Source organism: Dermacentor variabilis, chromosome 10 (assembly GCF_050947875.1).
Source record: "Dermacentor variabilis isolate Ectoservices chromosome 10, ASM5094787v1, whole genome shotgun sequence".
Lineage (NCBI taxonomy): Eukaryota > Metazoa > Arthropoda > Arachnida > Ixodida > Ixodidae > Dermacentor > Dermacentor variabilis.
The window spans coordinates 108,358,113-108,379,764 of NC_134577.1; the positions used below are offsets into that span (position 1 = coordinate 108,358,113).

Here is a 21,652-nt window from a genome sequence, read left to right on the forward strand (position 1 = left end):
CCCGAGCTCTTCAGCAAGTTCTTCACCCGAAAGCAGGGAGCCCCACAAAAGGAACTGCCACCAGCAGAAGTTTACTGCTTCTGTCAAGGACCAGAGACGGGGAAAATGATTGCATGCGACAACCCGTCATGCACAATTAAATGGTTTCATTTCTCATGTGTGGGGATCACACGGGCACCAAAGGCAAAGAAGTGGCATTGTCCACTATGCAAGCAAGATAAAGAGAGCTAGTTCACTTGAAATTCATGCTGTATTGTTTTGGAAAAGTTCCTTGAATGAACAGTAATCAATTCAATGATGGTTTAGGTACCAACCAATTCAATGAGTAAATAAACAAATGTACAACCTACAAATCAAACATATTTTATTTACTGGGGCATTTTGCTCTCTGCTCCACACAGAGCAAAGCACATGCAAGATTGTAGCACTGCAGAGTAATGTAGTGATTTTTTCATTCATCAGAAATGTTCTACCTTAGGCATACAGGTTGATAGAAGTGAGATTGTTCCAGTGAAAAAACTCCATGAAAATAAAAGACATAGTAATGAATAGCATGGTACGAGCAAAGATTTATGAAAGCCTCGCACACTAATAAGGCTGTGAGGTATGCAAGGCCACTTCACCACTGGCTTCCTTCAGCTCGGCAACAATTGATGGGCAAAGATTGGATAAAGCGCAGCATACAGTGACAATTTTGTCCAGTGGCGGAGCGTGATCACCTTCTCGGCGGGTAACGTACTCAATGGGGAGAGTGCATTTCAATATGGTAAACTTATTTCTTATGAGGCCAATAACTCGCTCCACATGAATGCGAACGTTGGCAAGTTTTCTGGTACTCTGGACTTCTTCTGCTGACAGTTGTTTTTTGCCTTTAGTGTAGGCTGGAACATGCAAACGTGCACAATAGAACCCAACACTCTCGGAGACATTAAATCCTCGGTCAGCAAGCACAACATCATCAGGGCGCAAGTTATCTAAAATTCCACAATGTTCCGTGATATGCTTATCACTGCAGCGCCCCCCCCCCAACCCTCTGAAATGAAGGTGACGACGCCCTGAGGAGCGATGCCGATCAGAAATTTTGCAGTGTTGCTCTGCTTGTATTGCGACCATGTCTCGCTTCCTGCCTCGTATGAAGATGGCCGTTCTATTTTTATTTCAAAACGGTCAATGACTGTGGCCACGTTACCTCCAAAAGAATCGAAGAAAGACTGGGGCATTGTCTGCTGCAGTGTGACCCGGTCTGGCCATGAAATGTATGGCTTCAGCCGACAGTCTGCAACGTACAGCCACTTACGAAAAATGCGTGACACTGTTGCCTCTGAAACTCTAAATCTAAAGCCAAGATCAGCATTCTGCAAATTCAACTTCAGCTTCATTAGAAAGAGGACAAACTCCTGAAACTTTGACAGGCTATTGTTCACACCATGTTGGACATAGCACTCCACAAGTTTAAATAAGCCATTTAATATATCGAACTTTGCCATTCCTGTGTAATACAGGACCTTGGCCTTGTTCTTCCTGAATGCTGCTTCAGTCCACTCCAGCTGGTCAATGTGGGCACGCAGGGCATAGAGATGATCATTTAGTTCATTGCACTGTTGCTCCAATGCTGCAATGTCTGCCATGGTCATCTCCGCCTGTACAGCAACTCCTGAAATGAACAATGCAAACTTAGGGATCAAAGCAGACCGGTACACCAGCATGTAAACATTTCATAGTGGATATGTAAACAAACCAAACAAAGATCCAGAGTAAACGAGATCTGCTTTTCCTACTTTTCAAAGAAACAAAAACAAAGTAATGGAGATACTGACCTGACTCATTTTCTGCAGCCTGGCCTTCACATTCAGCTCGCGGCAGTGATGGGCTGTCGTCTGCGTGTGCGTCGCCGTCGTCGTCGCCGCCGCACAGGTTTTCGGGTGGCGTTGCGGCGAGTCCAGAAGTTCCAGCCATAGCTGCGGTCTCCGCGTCAACCTCGGTAGTCGCCAGCTTGAACCGTCGCCTCGCAGCACGCTCGTAGCGTGCACTGCCTTCATGCTTTGCTCTGTAGCCTAGCAAAAGTGTTGGGGCCCAGTCCGGGCTTGCCTCTTCCCAGAGCTTGGCTGGTCTCCCTACAAATGCAAGCAAATGTGAGTCTAGCACACTGGCTACGCCTTACATGTAATAAAAGTGCAGGCTTACTTGTTACGAAGTGAGCGCCGCACAGTCGGATGTTTGGTAGATCGCCTTTGAGATCGGCACGCTTGATACGCGCAAGCCACAGGCTGCGTCGCTTCGAGCTAAGCGTTTTCGTTCGTTCACCTTGCCGTTCTACAACTTTCGCAAGGCGAAAAAGGTTTGTGTTTGAAGACTCCTTTCTCGAGCTGCTTTTGCTGCGATTAGCACACCCTACAACTGCGCAAATAGCCATGGCAAAGCTTTTCCATTCGCATACGACTCACAGCGTTGACAGCGCAGCCGGCGTTCGGCGTGGTGCTCCAGTATGCCGGAAAACAAACTTGGCGTCTGCGGAAGTGACGTCAGTGGAAGCCATGTATTGCAAAAACCAGCGCCACTGGGACCCAGTGCGCCGGATTATGGGCCCAGTACAGCGCGCTGGACGCTGGGGCTCTGGGAAGGCGCGGCGTACTGGGAGGCACTGGCTACTCGTGCGAAAAACAGCTCTAGCGCGTTAAATATACGGTGCCTGGACACTGTATATATTTTTTTCAATACAGAAAGCAAGAAAGATCGCTTTAGTGCAAGAAAAAAAAGAAAAAAGAACGTAAAAAATAAAACTGCTCCGACAAGGATTCGAACGTCCGACCTACAGATCCCAAGCCCGTCATTTTACCACTATACGCCACGCCATCAGCGGGAAATACGCGGATAATTTGCCATGTCAAAGCCGAGAAGCAGTTTGTTTCGCAGGGATACGTCTCGTACATACGTGGTTGATGCGCTATCGCCCAGCAACTAGAACTCACGCCTGTACCAGAAATAAAAAGTTGCTGTCCGTATTCAGCAGTATGCTTGGAAGTGCCACACCATCGATTTTCGCTTGTGATTGCTATTTTAACTACCCGCGCCGAAATCGCTCCCCACCGAAGCTTAGGCCTAGCGAATCCGCCGAGTCCGTCCTCTTGGCGTGTCTAGGCGCAGGAATCAAGAAATCTAACACGGATAAATCACTCTATATTTCAGCTTTCGCATCGATGTTCTTAAATAAACAATTTTTTCATGTCTACAGTGCCAGCACAAGAAGCGGTGACCGCAGATGTGACGCGTCATAAACACAGGTATGTGTGCTATCGCCTAAGGCTCCCAGCACTAGCCCGCGCTTCTCTGACGAAGATCTATGACTAGACATGCGTCTTGACTGAAAGGCATCACTGAACTAAGGAAACGGTGCATATCCTTTGCGTGAAGAACAAGAAATGGCTATCGAAATCGGCAGTAACAGGCCATACACCATCCCTGGTCGGCGGTTCATTTATGACTTCTTTTCGAAATTAAAATAGCAATCGTAAGTGAAAATCGATGGCGTGGCACTTCCAAACATACTGCTGAATACGGACAGCAACTTTTTCTTTCTGGTAGAGACGTGAGTTTTAGTTGCTGGGCGATAGCGCATCAACCATGTCTGTACGAGACGTAGCTCTGCGGAACAAACTGCTTCTCGGCTTTGACATGCGCGAATTATCCGCGCATTTCCGTGTGATGTTGTGGCTTAGTGGTAAAGTGACGGGCTTGGGATCTGCAGGTCGGACGTTCGAATGCTTGTTGGAGCAGTTTTATTTTTTCGTTTTTTTTTCGATTTTTTATTGCACTAAAGCGCTCTTTCTTGCTTTCTGTATTCAAAAAAAATATATACGGTGTCCAGGCACCGCATATTTAACGCGCTAGAGCTGTTTTTCGCACGAGTAGCCAGTGCCTCCCAGTACGCCGCGCCTTCCCAGCGCCTGCCCAGCGCCTGCCCAGCGCCCCAGCGTCCAGCGCGCTGCACTGTGCCCATAATCCGGCGCACTGGGTCCCAGTGGCGCTGGTTTTTGCAATAGGGCAATGTGTTCACTTGGCAAAGGTGATGAGCTTCTTTCACTTTGTCTCAATGGTGTTGGACATTTCACTGGAGATAATTCCTGCGCGGCACTCACGACGCATCCGGTCCTTGGTTGGATGGACATGTGTCCGAATAATCGACTACACCGTGCAGCATCAGCGGGCGTGGACGGCGGCCGCGTTTGCTATTCTGCGGAAGTTTTAGTTTTTCTACTATAAGAGCATCATGCCGAGCCTCAGAGTCCTCACTTGGCAGCAGTGACGTGCTTGGTTTACATCAGCTGAGCCGCTTTTTGATGTTTTCTGCAGAGTTTTACGGCGAGGCGTGCACGGAGTACCCGATCCTGGTTAGTTGGACACGTGCAGGCAAAATCAACGACACCATGAAGCACAAGGGGGCGTGCACGGCAGCCATATTTGTGATTATTAGTCAGTATTTATACAATACAAAAACATCCTGTGAAGCCTCAGCGTCTTAGCTTACCAGCAGTTATGAGCTTCGTTCACTCCGTCTTAGCCCTTTTCTGGATATTGCTGCAGATCATTCCTCCATGGCGTGCACGTTGCGCCCGATCCGGGTTAGTTGGACACGTGTCGGCCCAATTACCGACACCGATCAGCATCAGGGGGCGTGGACAGCGGCCGCGTTTCTGATTCTTTGCCAGTATTTCCAATAAAGAAGCATCGTGTCAAACCGCCAACCATCATCACTTGGCAGCAGTGACGAGCTTCGTTTGCTTCATAGGAGTGGTTTTCTACATTTTGCTCCAGATATTTTCTGCGCCGCGTGCACGGCGCACCTAATCGTTGTTAGTTGGACATGTTTAGGCAAAATCACCGACACCATCCAGCACTACTGGAGCGTGGGCGGCGGCCGCGTTTGTGATTCTGCGCCAGTATTTCTATTGAACGCATCATTTCAAGCCTCAACGTGTTCGCTTGGCAGCAGTGACGAGCTTCGTTTACGTCATCTGAGCCGTTTTCCACAATTTTTTCCAGACATTTTCGGTGCCGCGTGCACGGCGCACCGGATCCTGGTTAGTTGGACACGTGCAGGCTTAATTACCGACGTCGTTGAGCACCAGAGGGCTGGACGGCGGACGTGTTTCGGATTCTGCGCCGGAATGTCCACTAAAAACTCACCGTGTCAAGCGTCAAAGTCTTCACTTTGGAGCAGTGACGTGCTTGGTTTACATAACCTGAGTCGTTTTCTGCATTCTGCTCTGGATATTTTCTGCGCCGCCTGCACGGCGCACCGGATCCTGCTTAGTTAGACACGTGCAGGCAAAATTACTGACGCCGTTCAGCACCAGGAGGCTAGATGGCGGAGGCGTTTTGGATTCTGCGCCAGCATTTCTACAATAAAAGAATCGTGTCAAGGATCAAGTTCTTAACTTGCCAGCAGTGATGAGCTAGCAGTGATGAGCTTCGTTCAATTCGTCTTAGCAGTTTTCTGCATTTCGCAGCAGGTCATTCCTGCATGGCGTACACGGTGCACCCGACCCTGGTAAGTTGGGCACGTGTCGCCCAAATTACCGACACCGTTCAGCAGCAGGGGGCGTGGACGGCGGCCGCGTTAGTGATTCTGCGACAGTATTTCTATTAATCGTGGGGAGAATTGTATTTATGTTGAAATCTTGTTCGGGAGCTATGGTCGCCGGAGTAGATGAGGCAGACTCCGAGAGGACAAATGCATTGCTGGTTGCCACAATTTCATAGATGGACGCGATTTTACTGCCCGTGTTCATATGCTTGAATTCCTGGCTGAAGTTTGTCAGCATCATTTTAGCATTCCTTCCGTGCAGTCGAGTGATCTATCTTGCGACATAGATTTCACAGTTGAGCAGTAGACATTAGTCGCGCTCGATGAAGCCTTCTACCTCTGCGGGTGTTTTGGTGCCGACGGAAATAACATTTCAGAGGCGAGGAGGGATGCTCGCTTGATCTTCGAGCACATTCAAGGCGTACTAACTACGACAGCTCTCCTGTGGTATCGCTTGATGTTCCGACAGTGTTACCGACTTCAGCTAGACGACTGCGCCATGCTAGTTCAGGAAGTCCAAGCCGACAATGACGTTTCGTGAACAATGTTTGAGGATAACGAAGATGGCAGGGTAGGTCTGGTTATGAGCCGAAATACTCGTCGTGCAGATTCGACTTGGCTTGCTTAGGTGTCCTTCAGCTGTCCGGATTTGACCACCTTCGCATGTAGTCTTAGCTTTCTTCAACTGCGTGCCAAGGAGCCCACTCATCACGGAGTAGTCGGCTCCTGTGTCCGCCAAGGCGGTAACTACATGGCCATCGAGATGCACGTCGAGGTCGGTTGTACTTTGTACTCGGTTGCAGTTAGGTCTCGGCGTCGGATGATGGCTGCGACGTGTTGACGTGTGGCTGAAACTTCGTGTCGTCAGGTCTTCATTTGTCGGCGTGTTCTTTCCTTCTCGGCTTCATCGGGATGGCGGCGTCTCTTTCATATATCGTCCAGAACGTTTTTTTTGGTGTCTTAGTCGGCGGCGGACGATCTTCGTCAGTTCGACAAACAGCAAGTGCAACTCCAGCAGTCGCTGCTTTTAGTTTTTTGGATATGGGCTCACAGACCGGCACAGGGCTGGGCCAGTCTATGGTTGGCGTTGCGGCGACAAGTAGCGGCCAGGTGACGGCGAATGGTACCATCGTCGAGAACTCTGATCAGTGGCGGTACGGTAGTCGGTGATATCGCGAGGTCGCTCGCCAAGCTGTTGTCGCGGCGAGATAGCAATGAACCCTCGAAGTCCCATCTCCCGGTATGGGCACCGGCGGTAGAAGTGACCCGCTTCTCCGCAGTGGTAACAGAGCGCACGGCGGTCAGCAGAGCATGAGACGTCTGTCTTCATCAGGTAGTTTCGCTGGAAGACGGGTGGGCGACCTGGCAGCAGCGGCGGCGGACGGCGGAACTGCCTCGTTACAACGGCCTGGTGTGGGCGCGGAGGGTTAATTTGACGGTAGGCGATGGCGGCATATGGCATCGCTTCAGGCTGGGCCTCTGGCAATTCCATCTGAGCTTCAGGAAGTGCCAATAGCAACTGCATTTCTTCTCTCACGAATGCAGCGATCGAGGCAAGCTGTGGCTGGGATCTTTGGAACAACCTCTGAAATTCCTCGCGCGCGACCGCTCTGATGTTCTCACGTAGATAGTTGGTGCCCAATGATTGACCTTAGGCATGGTTTGCTGGGATTGTGCGGTGCTTGAATTAGCGGCTCCGCATTTCTAGTTTTCTCGATGTTGATGGATTCGCGAAGAAACTCTTCGACAGTATTCGGTGGGTCTCGTATCATTCCTGAGAAAAGTTCTTGCTTTACACCACGCATGAGTATTCGAACTTTCTTCTCGGACATTTCAGGGTTGGCGTGGTGGAATACACGGCTCATTTTTTTTGTAAACATGGCAACGTTCTCGTTTGGTAGCTGCACTCGGGCTGGGAATAGAACTTCGGCCTATGAACAACGCCTATGAAGGGCCCCAGGAAGTTACTGCAGAACAACTCCCAGGTTGTAAGTGTGGACCCTCGACATTTGAGCCATTTCCTCGTGGCTTCTTCCAAAGAAAATTATACATGGCGCAGCGTATCCTCAGAGGTAAAGTTGTTGAAGGCTGAAATCTTTTCAAAAGTCTCGAGCCATGTTTGTGGATCATTCGCCTAAGCTCCACAAAAAGGCACGTCGCTCCCTTTGTTGCTGAAACACGATGGAGGATGCTGAAGCTGCCATTGTTCTTAACTTGGCGACGTTCTTCCTGGTCGGCTTGGGTGGGAGACCATGCTCCGGGGATACGTTTTGTACTTTAAGGCTTCTTCAATTATCCGGGGCGACGCTTGGGCTGTCTTGCATGTTCCAGCTTGAATCACGGCTTTGCGGGGGCGTTTGGTAGACAAACACACTAGCACGTCCATCAGATATTACTTTGCCGTAACGATGAAGAAGGCAGCGAAACTGTGACAAAAGTAGCGTTTTGTTGGACGAACCTGCACCCTCAAAAGCAGGTTACAGTCAAAGAACAGCTAGACTAGCGAACACAGTCGGCGATCGTCGAAAGTCTGATTAGCGGGTCAAGCGCGTCGGCAATAATACATCCGTCATCGAAGGTTCCACAGAAATCGTTGGTGCTTCCTTGTCTTACAAAAAGTTCTACACCATTCCCGTCCGCATATATGAAATCAGATTACACAAGGTTCGGTAACAACAGACAGCGGATAGAACCCTCGATAACATTCCAGAAACTTCGGATACATGTAGGCGCCTCCTGTGCTGTGCCATAACAATTCTTAGCCTGTAAAAGGTGGCCACCCGATAAAGATAAAAAAGTACACGTGTCAGCATACAAAGCGACTTTGGGCGACAGAGTCAGTGTGACAGGAAGAGAAACGTTCGGAGGCAACTTCGAAAACGTATGCACATTTCTGCTCGGAAGGAAAGACAAATGCGCGCACAAGCAGATATGACAAAATTGCAATTGTAGTGGTGGTCTCGCAACAGCTCTTTGGTTCCAATACAAATAGCATTGCCTATCTTGGCATCTTTTCCTTGACAAATACGTTGACAATAGGCGAGGAGCACGCAGCAGTAGAGACGGTATCAGTGGGGCCGAGTTAGTGCAGGGAAATTACATAACCGGATAAGGAGGGTGGCGACGGAGCCCGCGATTGGCCCGTTTACCTTTGCTTAGCTTGCGGCGGCTGGTTCTAAATTGCAGCGCCATGCAGCGGTATACCGCTAAATGAAAGAAATTATGGGATTTTTCGTGCCTAAACCACTTCCTCATTATGAGGTTCGCCGTAGTGGAGCACTCCGGAAATTTAGACCACCTGAGGTCCTTTAACGTGCACCTAAATCTAACATCGCTAAATTCGATCCTCAGCAAAGAAGAGTTGGCAAAGCGATTTCGGAAACGGGCCGGAAAGCTTTACAACTCTGTACTGCCATCCAAAAAATTTTGTTATATGTAAATAAATTCTTTCTTCCCGCAAGCTATCACTAGCCAGTGTCCGAGTGATCGGCAGCCAGACATATTCTATTTGTTACGGAACGAGACCGTCCCTGGCTATTCCGAAGAAAAGTACAGTTTTGTTCGGCATAATAATGGTACTTTCAATGCGCACATGTCACTTTGTCATGATGAGTCTTTGCAGTTTATTGACGCTGCATGACAGAAAGGCGAAATCGGCTCAGTGCAATAGGTTCTGCACTACAGAGGAAGAATAATGGCAAGAAAGGTGTTGAATCAGAAATAATTAATTTCCTTTGTTTGATCTAATTATTAATGATAGTTGTGTACGCGTCATATCAGATTAGAAGTTTTGGCTCTTTTTGTGACGTCGCGTGAGAGACAAACGAAATTGAGGTGGCCCAGAAAATTGCTCACCAATCGCGGAGGGATGAATGCGGAAATGGAACAGAAACATTTTGAATAGCTTTATTTATAACGCCCGAGATGTCTGTGCTTTATACAGTAAACCTACTACAAAACACAAGCCTTTCTTTTATATTCCCTAGTCTATTCAATTTCTCCTTCACAAACATATTGTTCAATTTAATTCGACTTAAATTGCACATTTATCGCACGAGCGTTAGTGCAACAAGAAACACCATCGAGCTAACATATATACGTGTAGGATCTCGAAAATACTGCTGCTATTTCAGACCAAGTTAGGTGTACCGCCATCTTAAATTTCAATTAGTCTAGACGTCACGTTGCATTGTGACCGGTCTTGATACATACTGATATCCGCTGAAGATGACTCATGAGTAACAAAATATTTTACTTTTGCATATAGCAATGGGCGTAGACAAGCTGTAATAATTACCTTTATTTTGTGCGTTGTGTGTTTCTTTCATTTGAACATATACGTTTTTCAGAGATGATTGTCACACTGAGCGATGAAAGCAACAAATTTTGCAACATGAAGTCACGTGCCTAGTGCCGTCACTGTGCATTATGCATTACATTACCTGCGCACCTCCTTCTTAAGTGCTTAAGCGTTTGAATGCATACCTAGGGAGAAATTTGTCCGTCCGTCACCTAAGGGCAACGTAATGGCTCATGCCCCTAAACAATACCTGCTACCTACTGAAACACGCGAAAAATTCACACGTATAGCAGAGGCTACAAGCGCTCAGCAAAGTGAAGCGAATAGGACATACATTCATTGAATCATCCATACAATACAGAGAACATCGTACGTTTTCATAAAATACAAGCTGAAAACAACCATCGGAACAATGAATAAAACATTAATTATCCCCTTCAGCAATGGTCGTAGTAGTTATAGAACAGCTTCGCTGGACATCCAGGTTGATAACAACTGATGAGGGTGTTTAAGGTTCGGATCATTTTCCATAAGTATGAAAACGACCGATGAGGGTTGATAAGGGTTTATGTTACGCGTAACAATTTAATGCGATGTGCATTCCTTGTCTACTACAGCCGTTTTGTGGAGAGACAGACGATATATATATATATATATATATATATATATATATATATATATATATATATATATATATATATATTGAAAAGGGGTTTATTGCAGCTCGTACGAGGGATCGCAAGTCGCTCTTGATCGCGAGTCCTAGCCGTTCGTATCAGCAGCCCGAGCTCGGGTCTCGCGCCGCAGCGGTGGCAGTTCGCACAGCGCCACATGCATGTGACCCACTACAATTGCCCCCACGGCGAAGAGGAGCCATCCTGGCGACCTAAGGTGATGACACGATAAGGGGGTCGTGGTACGGCTTCAGGCGACTGACGTGAACCGTCTCGCGGCCACGGCGGCGTTTGTCCGAAGATGGCGTCACCGGTTCGACCACATAATTCACCGGCGATGTACACGCGACGATCCGGTACGGACCCTGATATTTCGGAGCAAGCTTTGGGCTAAGGCCAGGGGATTGGAAGGGCAGCTGAAGCCAGACGTGAGAGTCCACGGCGAAGGACTGTGTGGGCTGCCCGTTGTCGCGTCGATCTTTGTGGATACCTTGGGTATCCGACGTAAACGAGCGAGCCAGTTGGCGGCACTCTTCAGCATGGCGAGCAACTTCGGAAAGAGGGGTGAATTCAGAGGCATGCGGATGATATGGTAGCACGGTGTCGAGGGTAGTGGAAGGTTCACGTCCATAAAGAAGGAAAAATGGGGAGAAGCCTGTGGTAGCCTGAACGGCGGTGTTATACGCGTACGTCACAAAAGGGAGGACATCGTCCCAATTGGAATGATCAGACGCAACATACATGGTGAGCATGTCACCCAGAGTGCGGTTGAACCGTTCCGTGAGACCGTTAGTCTGTGGGTGATACGCCGTAGAGGTGCGGTGAAGAGTGCGGCAAGCGGCGAGTAGCTCATTAATAACTTCGGATAAGAAGACACGGCCTCGGTCGCTGAGCAGTTCTCGCGGTGCGCCATGCCGTAAGATGAAATGCCGTAACATGAATGCGGCGACGTCGCGAGCAGCAGCCGAAGCAAGTGCAGCAGTTTCGGCATATCTTGTGAGGTTTTCTACTGCAACAATTATCCAGCGATTTCCTTTAGCAGTGGATGGAAGAGGCCCATAGAGGTCAATGCCAATCCGATCAAAAGGACGTGCAGGACACGGCAAAGGTTGCAGAGGGCCAGTCGTATGAGGAGATGTCTTGCGTCGCTGACAGGCTACACATGACCGAATGTATTTGCGTACATAAGAATACATGCCGCGCCAGTAGTAGCGCTGACGGAGCCGCTCGTAGGTTTTCAGGACGCCAGCATGAGCTTGTTGGGGGTCGGCGTGGAAATACGTGCATATGTCGGAGCGCAAATGGCGAGGGATGACTAGCAGCCATTTGCGACCATCCGGCTGATAGTTTCGACGGTACAAGATGGCGTCCCGTAGCACGAAATGGATGGCTTGGCGACGAAGGGCTCGAGGGCATGTAGCCGTCGAAGAACTGTGAAGAATGTCAATGAGAGACACAATCCACGGATCTTTCCTCTGTTCAGACGGCATGTCAGTAACAGCAAGTGTAGCAACCGGGCACTCTACGGGGGAGGGTGGCGTTTCGTCGGATCTCAAGGGCGATCGGGAGAGTGCATCGGCATCAGAATGTTGGCGCCCGGATCAATAGATGACGCGAATGTCAAATTCTTGGAGCCGAAGAGCCCAACGTCCAAGACGGCCTGACGGGTCCTTCAGTGACGCAAGCCAGCAGAGCGCGTGGTGGTCTGTCACAAAATCGAACGGATGGCCATACAAGTAAGGGCGAAATTTGTGTAACGCCCAAACTATAGCCAAACATTCTTTTTCTGTGACAGAATAATTGGTTTCTGCCTTCGTGAGGGCCCGACAAGCATATGCAACCACATATTCCGGAAAGCCAGGCTTGCGTTGCGCAAGGACGGCTCCAAGACCAAGGCCACTAGCGTCCGTATGAACTTCGGTCGGTGCAGTCGGGTCATAGTGGCGTAGAACAGGTGGTGAGGTAAGCAGACGACACAAAGTGGTGAAGGCTTGGTCACATGCCGGAGTCCAATCGCGAAGGTCACCTGGGCCAGCCAGGAGCTTCGTCAGAGGAGCGATGATGCAGGCAAAATTGCGTACAAAGCGTCAAAAATACGAGCAAAGGCCGATAAAACTTCGGAGCTCTTTCAGTGTAGTCGGCCGCGGAAATTCTGCGACAGCACGAAGTTTGTCAGGGTCGGGAAGGACGCCGTCTTTGGAAACGACATGGCCAAGTATGGTCAGCTGGCGGGCGCCGAAGCGGCACTTTTTCAAGTTAAGTTGAAGGCCGGCGGTGGCAAGACAAGTAAGGACGTCGCGTAGACGAGAGAGGTGAGAGGTGAAATCAGGGGAGAAAACTACCACGTCGTCTAAATAACACAGGCACGTCTTCCATTTGAGGCCTCGCAGAACATTGTCCATCATTCTTTCGAATGTCGCTGGCGCATTGCAGAGGCCGAATGGCATTACCGTAAACTCATACAGGCCATCAGGCTTAATGAAAGCTGTTTTCGAGCGGTCGGATTCATCCACTGGCACTTGCCAATAGCCCGATCGCAAGTCCAAAGAAGAAAAGAATTCAGCACCATGTAGACAATCCAGGGCGTCATCTATGCGCGGTAGAGGATAGACATCCTTTCGTGTAATCTTGTTGAGGCGACGATAGTCCACACAGAAACGAATCGAGCCATCTTTTTTCTTAACGAGTACTACGGGCGATGACCAAGGGCTGCAGGATGGCTTGATAACACCACGGTCAAGCATGTCTTCAACTTGCGCGGTGATGACACGACGCTCGGTGGATGACACGCGGTGCGGACGCTGGCGTAATGGTGCGTGGTGTCCCGTATCAATGTGGTGAGAGACGGTACTTGTGCGGCCTAACGATGCTTGGTTCCAGTCAAAAGACGCGTGAAACTCATTTAAAAGAGTAATTAGCCGCTCACGTTGTGCCGGCTCGAGGTCATCGGCAATGGAGCGACAAAAAACATCCGGTGGGACTCGGTTAGATGGCACATGGGGCGTCAGTGCTGTTAAGTTGGCAGTATCGACGTCGTCGGCCATGGAGAAGTGCACAATAGCGTCAGCGTCCACAGACTCGATGGTGCCAATAGTCTCGCCACAGTGCAAAGCCAAAGTGCACGAATTTGGGTTAGAAATCAGTATTTCTGCAGCACCATGGTGAACCGTGAGGAGGGCGAAAGGCAACAATATAGGCTGGCGGCGAATGAAGACGGCAGCGGGTGTAAACATGACCGTCGCTTCGGCAGGCGATGCGCATGAAAGAGGGACAAATACAGCACTGTGAGGAGGAAGGTCAGTATCTGAAGCTACACAGATCCTGCTAAGATTGTGAACTTGAAAGTCGCGAGATGGCAAATCGCACAGAACGGAGAACTGAACCTCAGCACGTGCACAGTCGATGACGGCATGATGGCGCGACAGAAAATCCCAACCGAGAATGACATCGTGGGAGCAACAAGTTAACACAAAGAAATCAATGGAATACAAAATGTCTCGAATCAGCACTCTGGCAGTGCACATAGCGACTGGCTGTACTTGTTGCGCACTGGCTGTTCTAAGCAATGGAACCGAAGGCTTCATGGTCACTTTCCGCAATGCACGACAAAGCTTCTCACTAATCACGGACACAGCAGCACCTGTATCGACGAGCGCAAGGGATTTGATGCCATCAACGCACACTTCAATGACGTTAGTGGGGGAAAAACGAGGACTTTGATGTTCCGACGATGACGCAGTTCGTGCCTCAGGAACTGCGGAAATCAGTTTTCCGCGTCAGTAGTACTGGCACTGGGTCTGCGACGCATGGGTGAGAGTGAGCGCCGACGAGGGGAAGGCGAGCGACGAGTGCCGTAGAGCTGTGACTGCGGTGCCGGTATGTCATCAGCAGCGTAGACTTCCGGTGGTGGTCGTGAAGGCATACGGAAAGGTCGGAAGTCGGAGCTGGGTCGTCGCGGGGTGCCCACGAAGGCCGGCAAGCGCCGGCGGCAGAAGCGCACTACATGACCCGAGGTACCGCAGGCATAGCATATTGGGCGGTTGTCAGCAGTGCGCCAAGGATTTGGACCCTGCTGCTGTGCACTGGAAAAGGGATCCGCCGGCTGGCGAGGCGAAGGCGGAGCAGAGAACATCGGCGGGCGAGGCGCTGAAGGCGGAGGAGAGAACCTCTGTAGACCAGGCGCCCGTGCAACGGCTTCAGCATACGTCAGAGGCGCGGCCACTGGAGCCGGCTGACACGGAGGTGGAAGAGCTTCGGTCACTTGCTCTTGAATTATCTGTCGGAGCGCTAGAGCCAAACATTGAGAAGGCTTCTCCGTGGTCGGCAAAATCGAGAGCTGTCGTGCGACCTCCTCGCGCACAAATTCTTTTATTTGCGTCAGCAAAGTTGTGTGGTTGTCGCCAATAATTAATGCTGCTAACGAATCTTCCGTAGGCGGTGGGCGCCGAGCTAAGATGCGTTGTTTCCGTAGCTCGTCAAAACTTTGGCACAAATTGATAACTTCGGCCACGGTACGCGGATCCTTCGCTAACAACATCTGAAAGGCGTCCTCATCAATGCCTTTCATGATGTGTTTGATCTTGTCCTGTTCTGACATTGACGGATTCACGCGCTTACACAGGTCAATGACATCTTCGATGTAACTTGTGAAAGTTTCACCGTGATGTTGCGCCCGCCCCCGTAAGCGTTGCTCTGCGCGAAGCTTGCGCACAGCGGGGCGCCCGAACACTTCAGCGAAACTTGTTTTGAATGTGCTCCATGTTCCGAAATCGTGTTCGTGGTTTCGGAACCAGAGGTTCGCGACGCCAGTTAAGTAAAACAACACGTTGTGCAACTTGGTAACGTCGTCCCACTTGTTATGCTGGCTCACCCGTTCGTAAGATGACAACCAATCCTCCACGTCATGATCATCGGTGCCGCTAAAGATGGCAGGATCACGCTGGCGCAACACACCGGAAACGATGACCGCCGGAGGCTGTGGTGCATCTTCCTGGGTGGTTTCGTCAGGCATGGTCGTAGCAGTCGGTAGCGTCCGGCTTCGGAGTTCCATTTTCCGAGGTCTACCCCGCACCTCCACCAAATGAAAGGGGGTTTATTGCAGCTCGTACGAGGGATCGCAAGTCGCTCTTGATCGGGAGTCTTAGCCGTTCGTATCAGCAGCCCGAGCTCGGGTCTCGCGCCGCAGCGGTGGCAGTTCGCACAGCGCCACATGCATGTTACCCACTACAATATATATATATATATATATATATATATATATATATATATATATATATATATATATCCCCTTACGCCGACATTAGGCAATGATGCCATGATGTCGAGGTCATTCCATCGTAGCCATTCCAGCTTTGTGATCTGACTTTCGTGATGCCGTCATCATCGCGCCTACTGTGCCGACACATTGGCTCAAGTTGTCTAACATGTTCGGCCAATAGGCGTGTGCTTCTTGTTCTGATACCGTCATGTTCGCTGCATCGTCTTTATGATGATTCAACTGATGCATTGCTGTCTTCGCGACCATTGTCGTCATACAATCACCATGCGTCTGATGCCACGCTGCCATCATGATGCCGTAGTGGCCGTTCCACCGTCGTCATTCCAGCGGCGTGATCAGACTCTGGTCATGCCGTCATCGTTGCGCCTTCTACGCGCAACCCAGTATCTCTAGTTGCTTAATTTCTGGAGCACTAGGTGTGGGCTCAGGGTCGTGGTGCCGTTGTGTTGTTGCATTGTAGAAGTCGCCCATCACTGAAGTATACTAAGTATTTGACCAATACATCAGGCATTGTTTCGAACGTGTCTTCAGCACTTATTGCCTAAATAAGAAACAAATTCCTATCATTGCACAATATATATTTTACAAGACAACTCAGTGCAACTTAGTCAATAATAACATTTTAAATAGTAGCGTATCAAACATACTTCCCAGAGGCAAGCAATACCTAATTTTCGCATTGTCGACTGTTATGTTTCAGAGATGCACACTCCCAATTATCTGCTACATGAACACAAATAAATATGCAATTAGACATTTTATGCCTTAGCAGCCTAAAGTTTTCTATATATTTGACATTTATCTCATGGAAAGCTTTTGAGAAATATAAGTGTGTGCCAGGTGCAAACTTTCTCTCAATTGCAAAACTAAAAACGACATCGGCGCGGCCGAAATGTTGAAATACTTGCCAAGAGAGTATTGTCGCAACGTCAAAAAGGGGTCGTACAGCAGGAGGCACAGCAACAGTTCACGATTTTAATTATTAGCGCAACCATGACTTCTTCCCCACGGCGCCTTGACAAATGACAAATACACTCATGCACACTCGCGTTGTCCTCTTCTTCAACGCAGTAAAAGCAAGGCATTTGCGTCCGATGCGCAATTTAAGGGTACCAGGGCGGTGTATAATGGCAGAGTTAAACACCCAGAGAAGCAGGAAAACAAAACACAAAAATGAAAAGTTAGTTCTACAGGTACCACATTAATTCGTACCCCATACAGCACTTCAGGTAAGTGTTTCAGGCGCCTGGAACTATTGTCACCGTCCGCAACGGCCTCGTAATTCACGTCGCTCAGACGGCGGATCAATCTGTACGGCCTTTTTACAGTCGTTGGACTTTTTCGGAATGTCCACGCTGGCGTATGGGTATTCAGACCCATACTTTGTCGCCGCGAGTGTAGAAAACGGACCTATGTGAAAGCTCGTATCGGTTCGCATCTTGGTCTTGCTGAATTCAGATACGTATACGGGCAAACTGTCTGGCTTCTTCGGTGCTGGGTAAATTCGTCAACGTCAGTAGGTATGTCGTCACACTCGTGCAGCAGCATGGCATCCAGCGTTGTCATGGCTAGCGACCGTGGACCAAGCTGAACGGTGTCATTCACGTGGTTTCTTGTCGAGCAGTGTTGTAGGAGAAGGTAATGTAAGGCAAAATCTGATCCTAGTTCTTATGTGATACGACAACATACCTTTAAATAAGTCTGCGAGGGTCTTGTTAAGACGCTCGGTTGGTCCGTTCATCTGGGGATCATATGCGGTTGTTTTCCGGTGACTTGTACCACTGAGTCCTAGAACCGAGTGAAGCGGTCTGGCAGTGTAAGTAGTTCTACTGTCTGTGAAGACGACTTTTGGGGTGCCGTGCTTAAGGGCGATGTGTTCTAAGGGCTGCTGCGCCTGGCTGGGTAGCTTTCGCCTCCACACAACACGTCAGGTAATCAGCGACAACAATAATCCATCTGTTGCCAGCTATAGAAGTGGGAAAGGGGCCAAGGAAATCCATTCTACCTTGGGGGAATGGCTGCCTGGTACCTCGACCGGATGTAAGGGACCTGCAGGCTTACAGGGAGGTGCTTTGTGTCTTTGGCAGTTGGCACATGTTCGCACTTGGTGGTTTACAGCAGCGGGTAGCTTTGGCCAGTAGTAGTTGCATCTGAGTAGGGACAATGTTCTTGTGTAGTCTAGATGATCTGCAGTGCTTTCATCGTGGCGTGCGTTTAGTATTTCTTTTAAAAGTGATGCCGGTATGACATTCAGCTACGTGCTGCCACTGCCAGAAAAGTTGTTCTTATAGAGAACACCGTTCCGGAGACGAAACGACGGCAGTCACCTGGCATGAAGTCGCGCAGCGTATTTGCTTCGGCTTTCCAAAAAATTAATTAGTGGGAGCAATTCTAGGTCGTGGTGCAGCTCCTGTGAAGAACTTACGGCATCGAGAACGCCCAAAAATGCAGCGTCCAGGTCCACGTCATCAGTAACTGCGGACTCGACAGGTGACCGCAAGAGGTAGTCGACGTAGGTATGCCTCTTCCCTGATCTCTAAATAATGGTTACGTCGAACTCGTAAAGCCTGGGACTCCAGCGCGCCAGACGGGCAGATGGATCTTTGAGGTTAGTCGGCGTTGGTGCGCCTGTTCTCTGATCTGTAAATTATGATCACGTCTAACTCCTGAAACTTGAAACCCCAGCGCACCAAACGGCCAGATGGATCTTTCAGGTTAGTCAGCCAGCAAAGAGAATGGTGATCGCTGACATCCTTGAGTAAACGGTCGTACAATTACGGGCGAAATTTGATAACCGCAAACACCACGGCGAGGCATTCCTTCTGGGTAGTCAAGTAGTTTTCCTCCGTGCGAGAGAGGGTTCGGCTAGCGTAGGCGATTACTTTTTGGGATCCCTCTTGCCACTGCACCAGTATAACATGCTGACCAACATTGCTCGCATCCGTGCGAAGCGTTGTGGGCGCATCCTGGTCGAAGTGCGCAAGAACAGGAGGCGTTTGCACGTGTTAGCGCCGTTCGCTAAATCGTACCTGCTCATCCTCCCCCCCGCCCCCACACACAAAATGAGAACATCGTCGCATGTCAGGCGTGTTAATGGCGCAGCAATACATGAAAATTTCGCGATACAGCGTTGGTAATAGGTGCACATCCCCAAGAAGCGTCTCATGGCCTTCTTGTCAGATTTTGTGGAGAACTTTGCCACAGCCCCTACTTTGTCTGGGTCAGGTCGTACAGCCTCGGGACTGACGACGTGGCCAAGAAAGCACAGTTCACTTAAACCAAGATGGCATTTTTTGGGCTTGAACGTCAGGCCAGCCGAGCGTATGGCTTCGAGAACAGTGAGTAACCGAAACAGTGCTCCTCAAATGTAGCTGAGAACATAATGAAGTCGTCTAGATAGAGTAAGCATGTTTGCCGCTTCAGACCAGATAGTATGGTGTCCATTAGACGACAAAAATTGCAGGCACTGAGCACAAACCGAAAGGAAAGACCTAAAATTCATAAAGACCATCGGGGTCCATGAAGGCAGTTTTCTCACCGTGAAGCTTATAGCAAGCGAAAATACGAGGACGAAAGGAAGGCGTGTCACACACAGGCGCTATGTGTCTGTGTGTGTCACGTCTTTCTTTCGCCCTTGTCTTTTCACGCGCTATAAGCCCCACGATGCCATACCAACAAGCCGAAATCACTGCATTACAGTTTTCTCACGATCTGTCTCATCGACTTCGATCTGTTAATACCTGCTTCGGCGGTACATTGATGAAAAATAACGGACATGCCGCAGCCTTGCAAGCGAATCGTCGATGCGTGGCAGTGGGTAGATGTCTTTCTTCATGACCTGGTTTAATTTGCGGTAATCGATGCAGAATCGCAAACTGCCATCTATCTGTTTGTCTAATACCGCGGGTGACGCCCAGGCACTTTTCGAAGGCTGTATCACACTATCTTGGAGCATCTTCTTCAGATGTTTTTGAATCTCTACACGTTCTTTTGGAGCTACACGGTAGGGGTTTTGTCGAATCGGCCGAGTATTATCATGCGTGATGATACGGTAATTGGTCAGTGGTGCTTCTTTGACCTTTCACGCAGTCGAAAACCAATCTTCGAACAGTTTTATCAGCTCCAATAGGCGTTGCCACTCCAAAGGCGACAGAGCGGAGCTGGCGTCGACCGACAAAGGTGGCGAGGGCGGTACGTTCGTTTCTTGTAGAGCGAAACAATTCGTTACTTGGGTGATGTCATCACAATATGCAATTGCGGTACCCTTCTGGATGTGACGGTGTTCGTCGCTGAATTTCCTGAGATACATTTCCGCATGCACGTGATTCTTCTCGAGTACGACTCTACCACCTGAAACGCCTTGCGTGAGCAATAGGGCAACAATTTTCTCCGCGTTCACCTCGCAGTAGTAGGGCTTCTTGCAAGATGCAAAGACAAGGCAGCAGGATCGCGGCTGAATGATCGCATCGTCGGCGATTCGCGAGCACTCATGTTGTCCATCATTGATCGTGTTGCCATATGGGCTGGCAGAAAACGTCAGCATACGTCCCGGAATCTTTTTGACTGTGCCGTTGTCTCGCAGGAAATCCATCCCCAAGATGAGTCCCTTGCAGCCGTCGAGGGGAATGACGGAGGTGGTAACGAAGCCGGAATCACCGATGTGAATTTGGGCGGCACATGTTGGTGTCAGTAGCTGAATCCCGCCACTTCTTATGTGGGGCCGTGTCGAAAGCATCTTCACTGTCCTTATGCGGTCAGCCAGCTCTTGCCGCATAATCGAGAAGTCTGCGCCAGTGTGAAAAAATGCGGTGACGTAATGTCCATCCACCAGAATGTGGAGATCGGCACGGGCAGCGTCGTCGGCGTGAGCATTCGTCGTCGTCATGCCGTCTGCGTCGGCGCTAATGTTTGTCGTCGTCATATCGTGTTCGTGGGGAGCGTGGGGGGTATTTCTGGCGTCTCCACAGAGGGCAACCTTCTCTTGGAGGTCGCTGCGGTTAGTTTCCCCGGTGCGGACTAGTATGGCGACCACCCCTGCTCACTTCAGTGGTGAAACTGGCAGCTTGGGGATGTTTGACGCACAAGTAATGGGGACTGCCAGCGACGACGTGGTGAAGCTGCTTGATGAGGTGACAGATGATCACTGTTCGGGGAGCGCTGGTCGTCTAAGTGCAGAGAAGTGGCAGGTGGAAAAGGCCGGCTCCAGCGTCTGCATGGGGGCAGAAACGGGTAATGTGACCTTGTTCGCCGCTATGGAAGCAGAGTGGTCGATGGTCGGCCGCGCGCCACAAGTCAGTACGGCGAACTGGAGGTCGTGTCACCGACTCCCGTTGCTACCATGGCAGGGGAACGGGCCATGGCTGAAATGGCATTACCCGCGGGGAAGGAGGAGGACGTGGGACCTTGTCGGCATTGGTCTGTGGGCATGTTTCTGGACATGGGGCTGGTGAGGAGAAGGCTGGCCGCAACTTCTAGAGCATGACTTCGGCAACAGAGACGACCTGCGACTCTGCAGGAGGAATGCCCGGAGCTCGGAGCTCTTAACGCAAGACGTCCCGAATCATGTCCCGTAAAGAAGTGTGGTCAATATTCTGAGCTGCGGAGCTTATTGGCATGCTGTTGGGTTGGCGTTCAAAGCGGCGGCAACGTTGCTGAAGCGCCCGCTCGATGACAATCGCTTCCCTGATTAATTCGTCGGCCGTTGTTGGCGGGTTTCGTACAAGACCGGCAAAGAGCGTTTCCTTAAATCCCGGCATGCGATAACGCATTTTCTTTGCCTCGGTCATATATATTTCAGCGAAATAAGTCATTCATAT

General features: G+C 49.9%; 1 protein-coding gene across 1 annotated transcript; it reads right to left on the reverse strand.

Moving 5' to 3' along the window:
* Nucleotides 1-166: 166 nt before the first annotated feature.
* LOC142559369 (uncharacterized) lies at nt 167-20,721 on the reverse strand. The gene is made up of 4 exons (XM_075670975.1): nt 20,382-20,721; nt 1,818-2,114; nt 1,031-1,654; nt 167-204 (listed from the first exon to the last, which is right to left on the reverse strand). The coding sequence occupies exons 1-4, from the start codon at nt 20,719-20,721 to the stop codon at nt 167-169; spliced, it is 1,299 nt and encodes a 432-aa protein (XP_075527090.1).
* Between the last annotated feature and the right edge of the window lie 931 nt (nt 20,722-21,652).

Bases quoted from the DNA above. Each gene is read 5' to 3' on its own strand.
- LOC142559369 (XM_075670975.1), bottom strand. From the start codon at position 20,721: ATGACGACGACGAATGCTCACGCCGACGACGCTGCCCGTGCCGATCTC. The intron at 1,655-1,817 runs GTCAGTATCTCC...TGTTCATTTCAG, and splicing joins GGCTGCAGAAAATGAGTCAG to GAGTTGCTGTACAGGCGGAG. The intron at 205-1,030 runs GTTGGGGGGGGG...TTGCTTGCATAG, and splicing joins CGTCACCTTCATTTCAGAGG to TGGACAATGCCACTTCTTTG.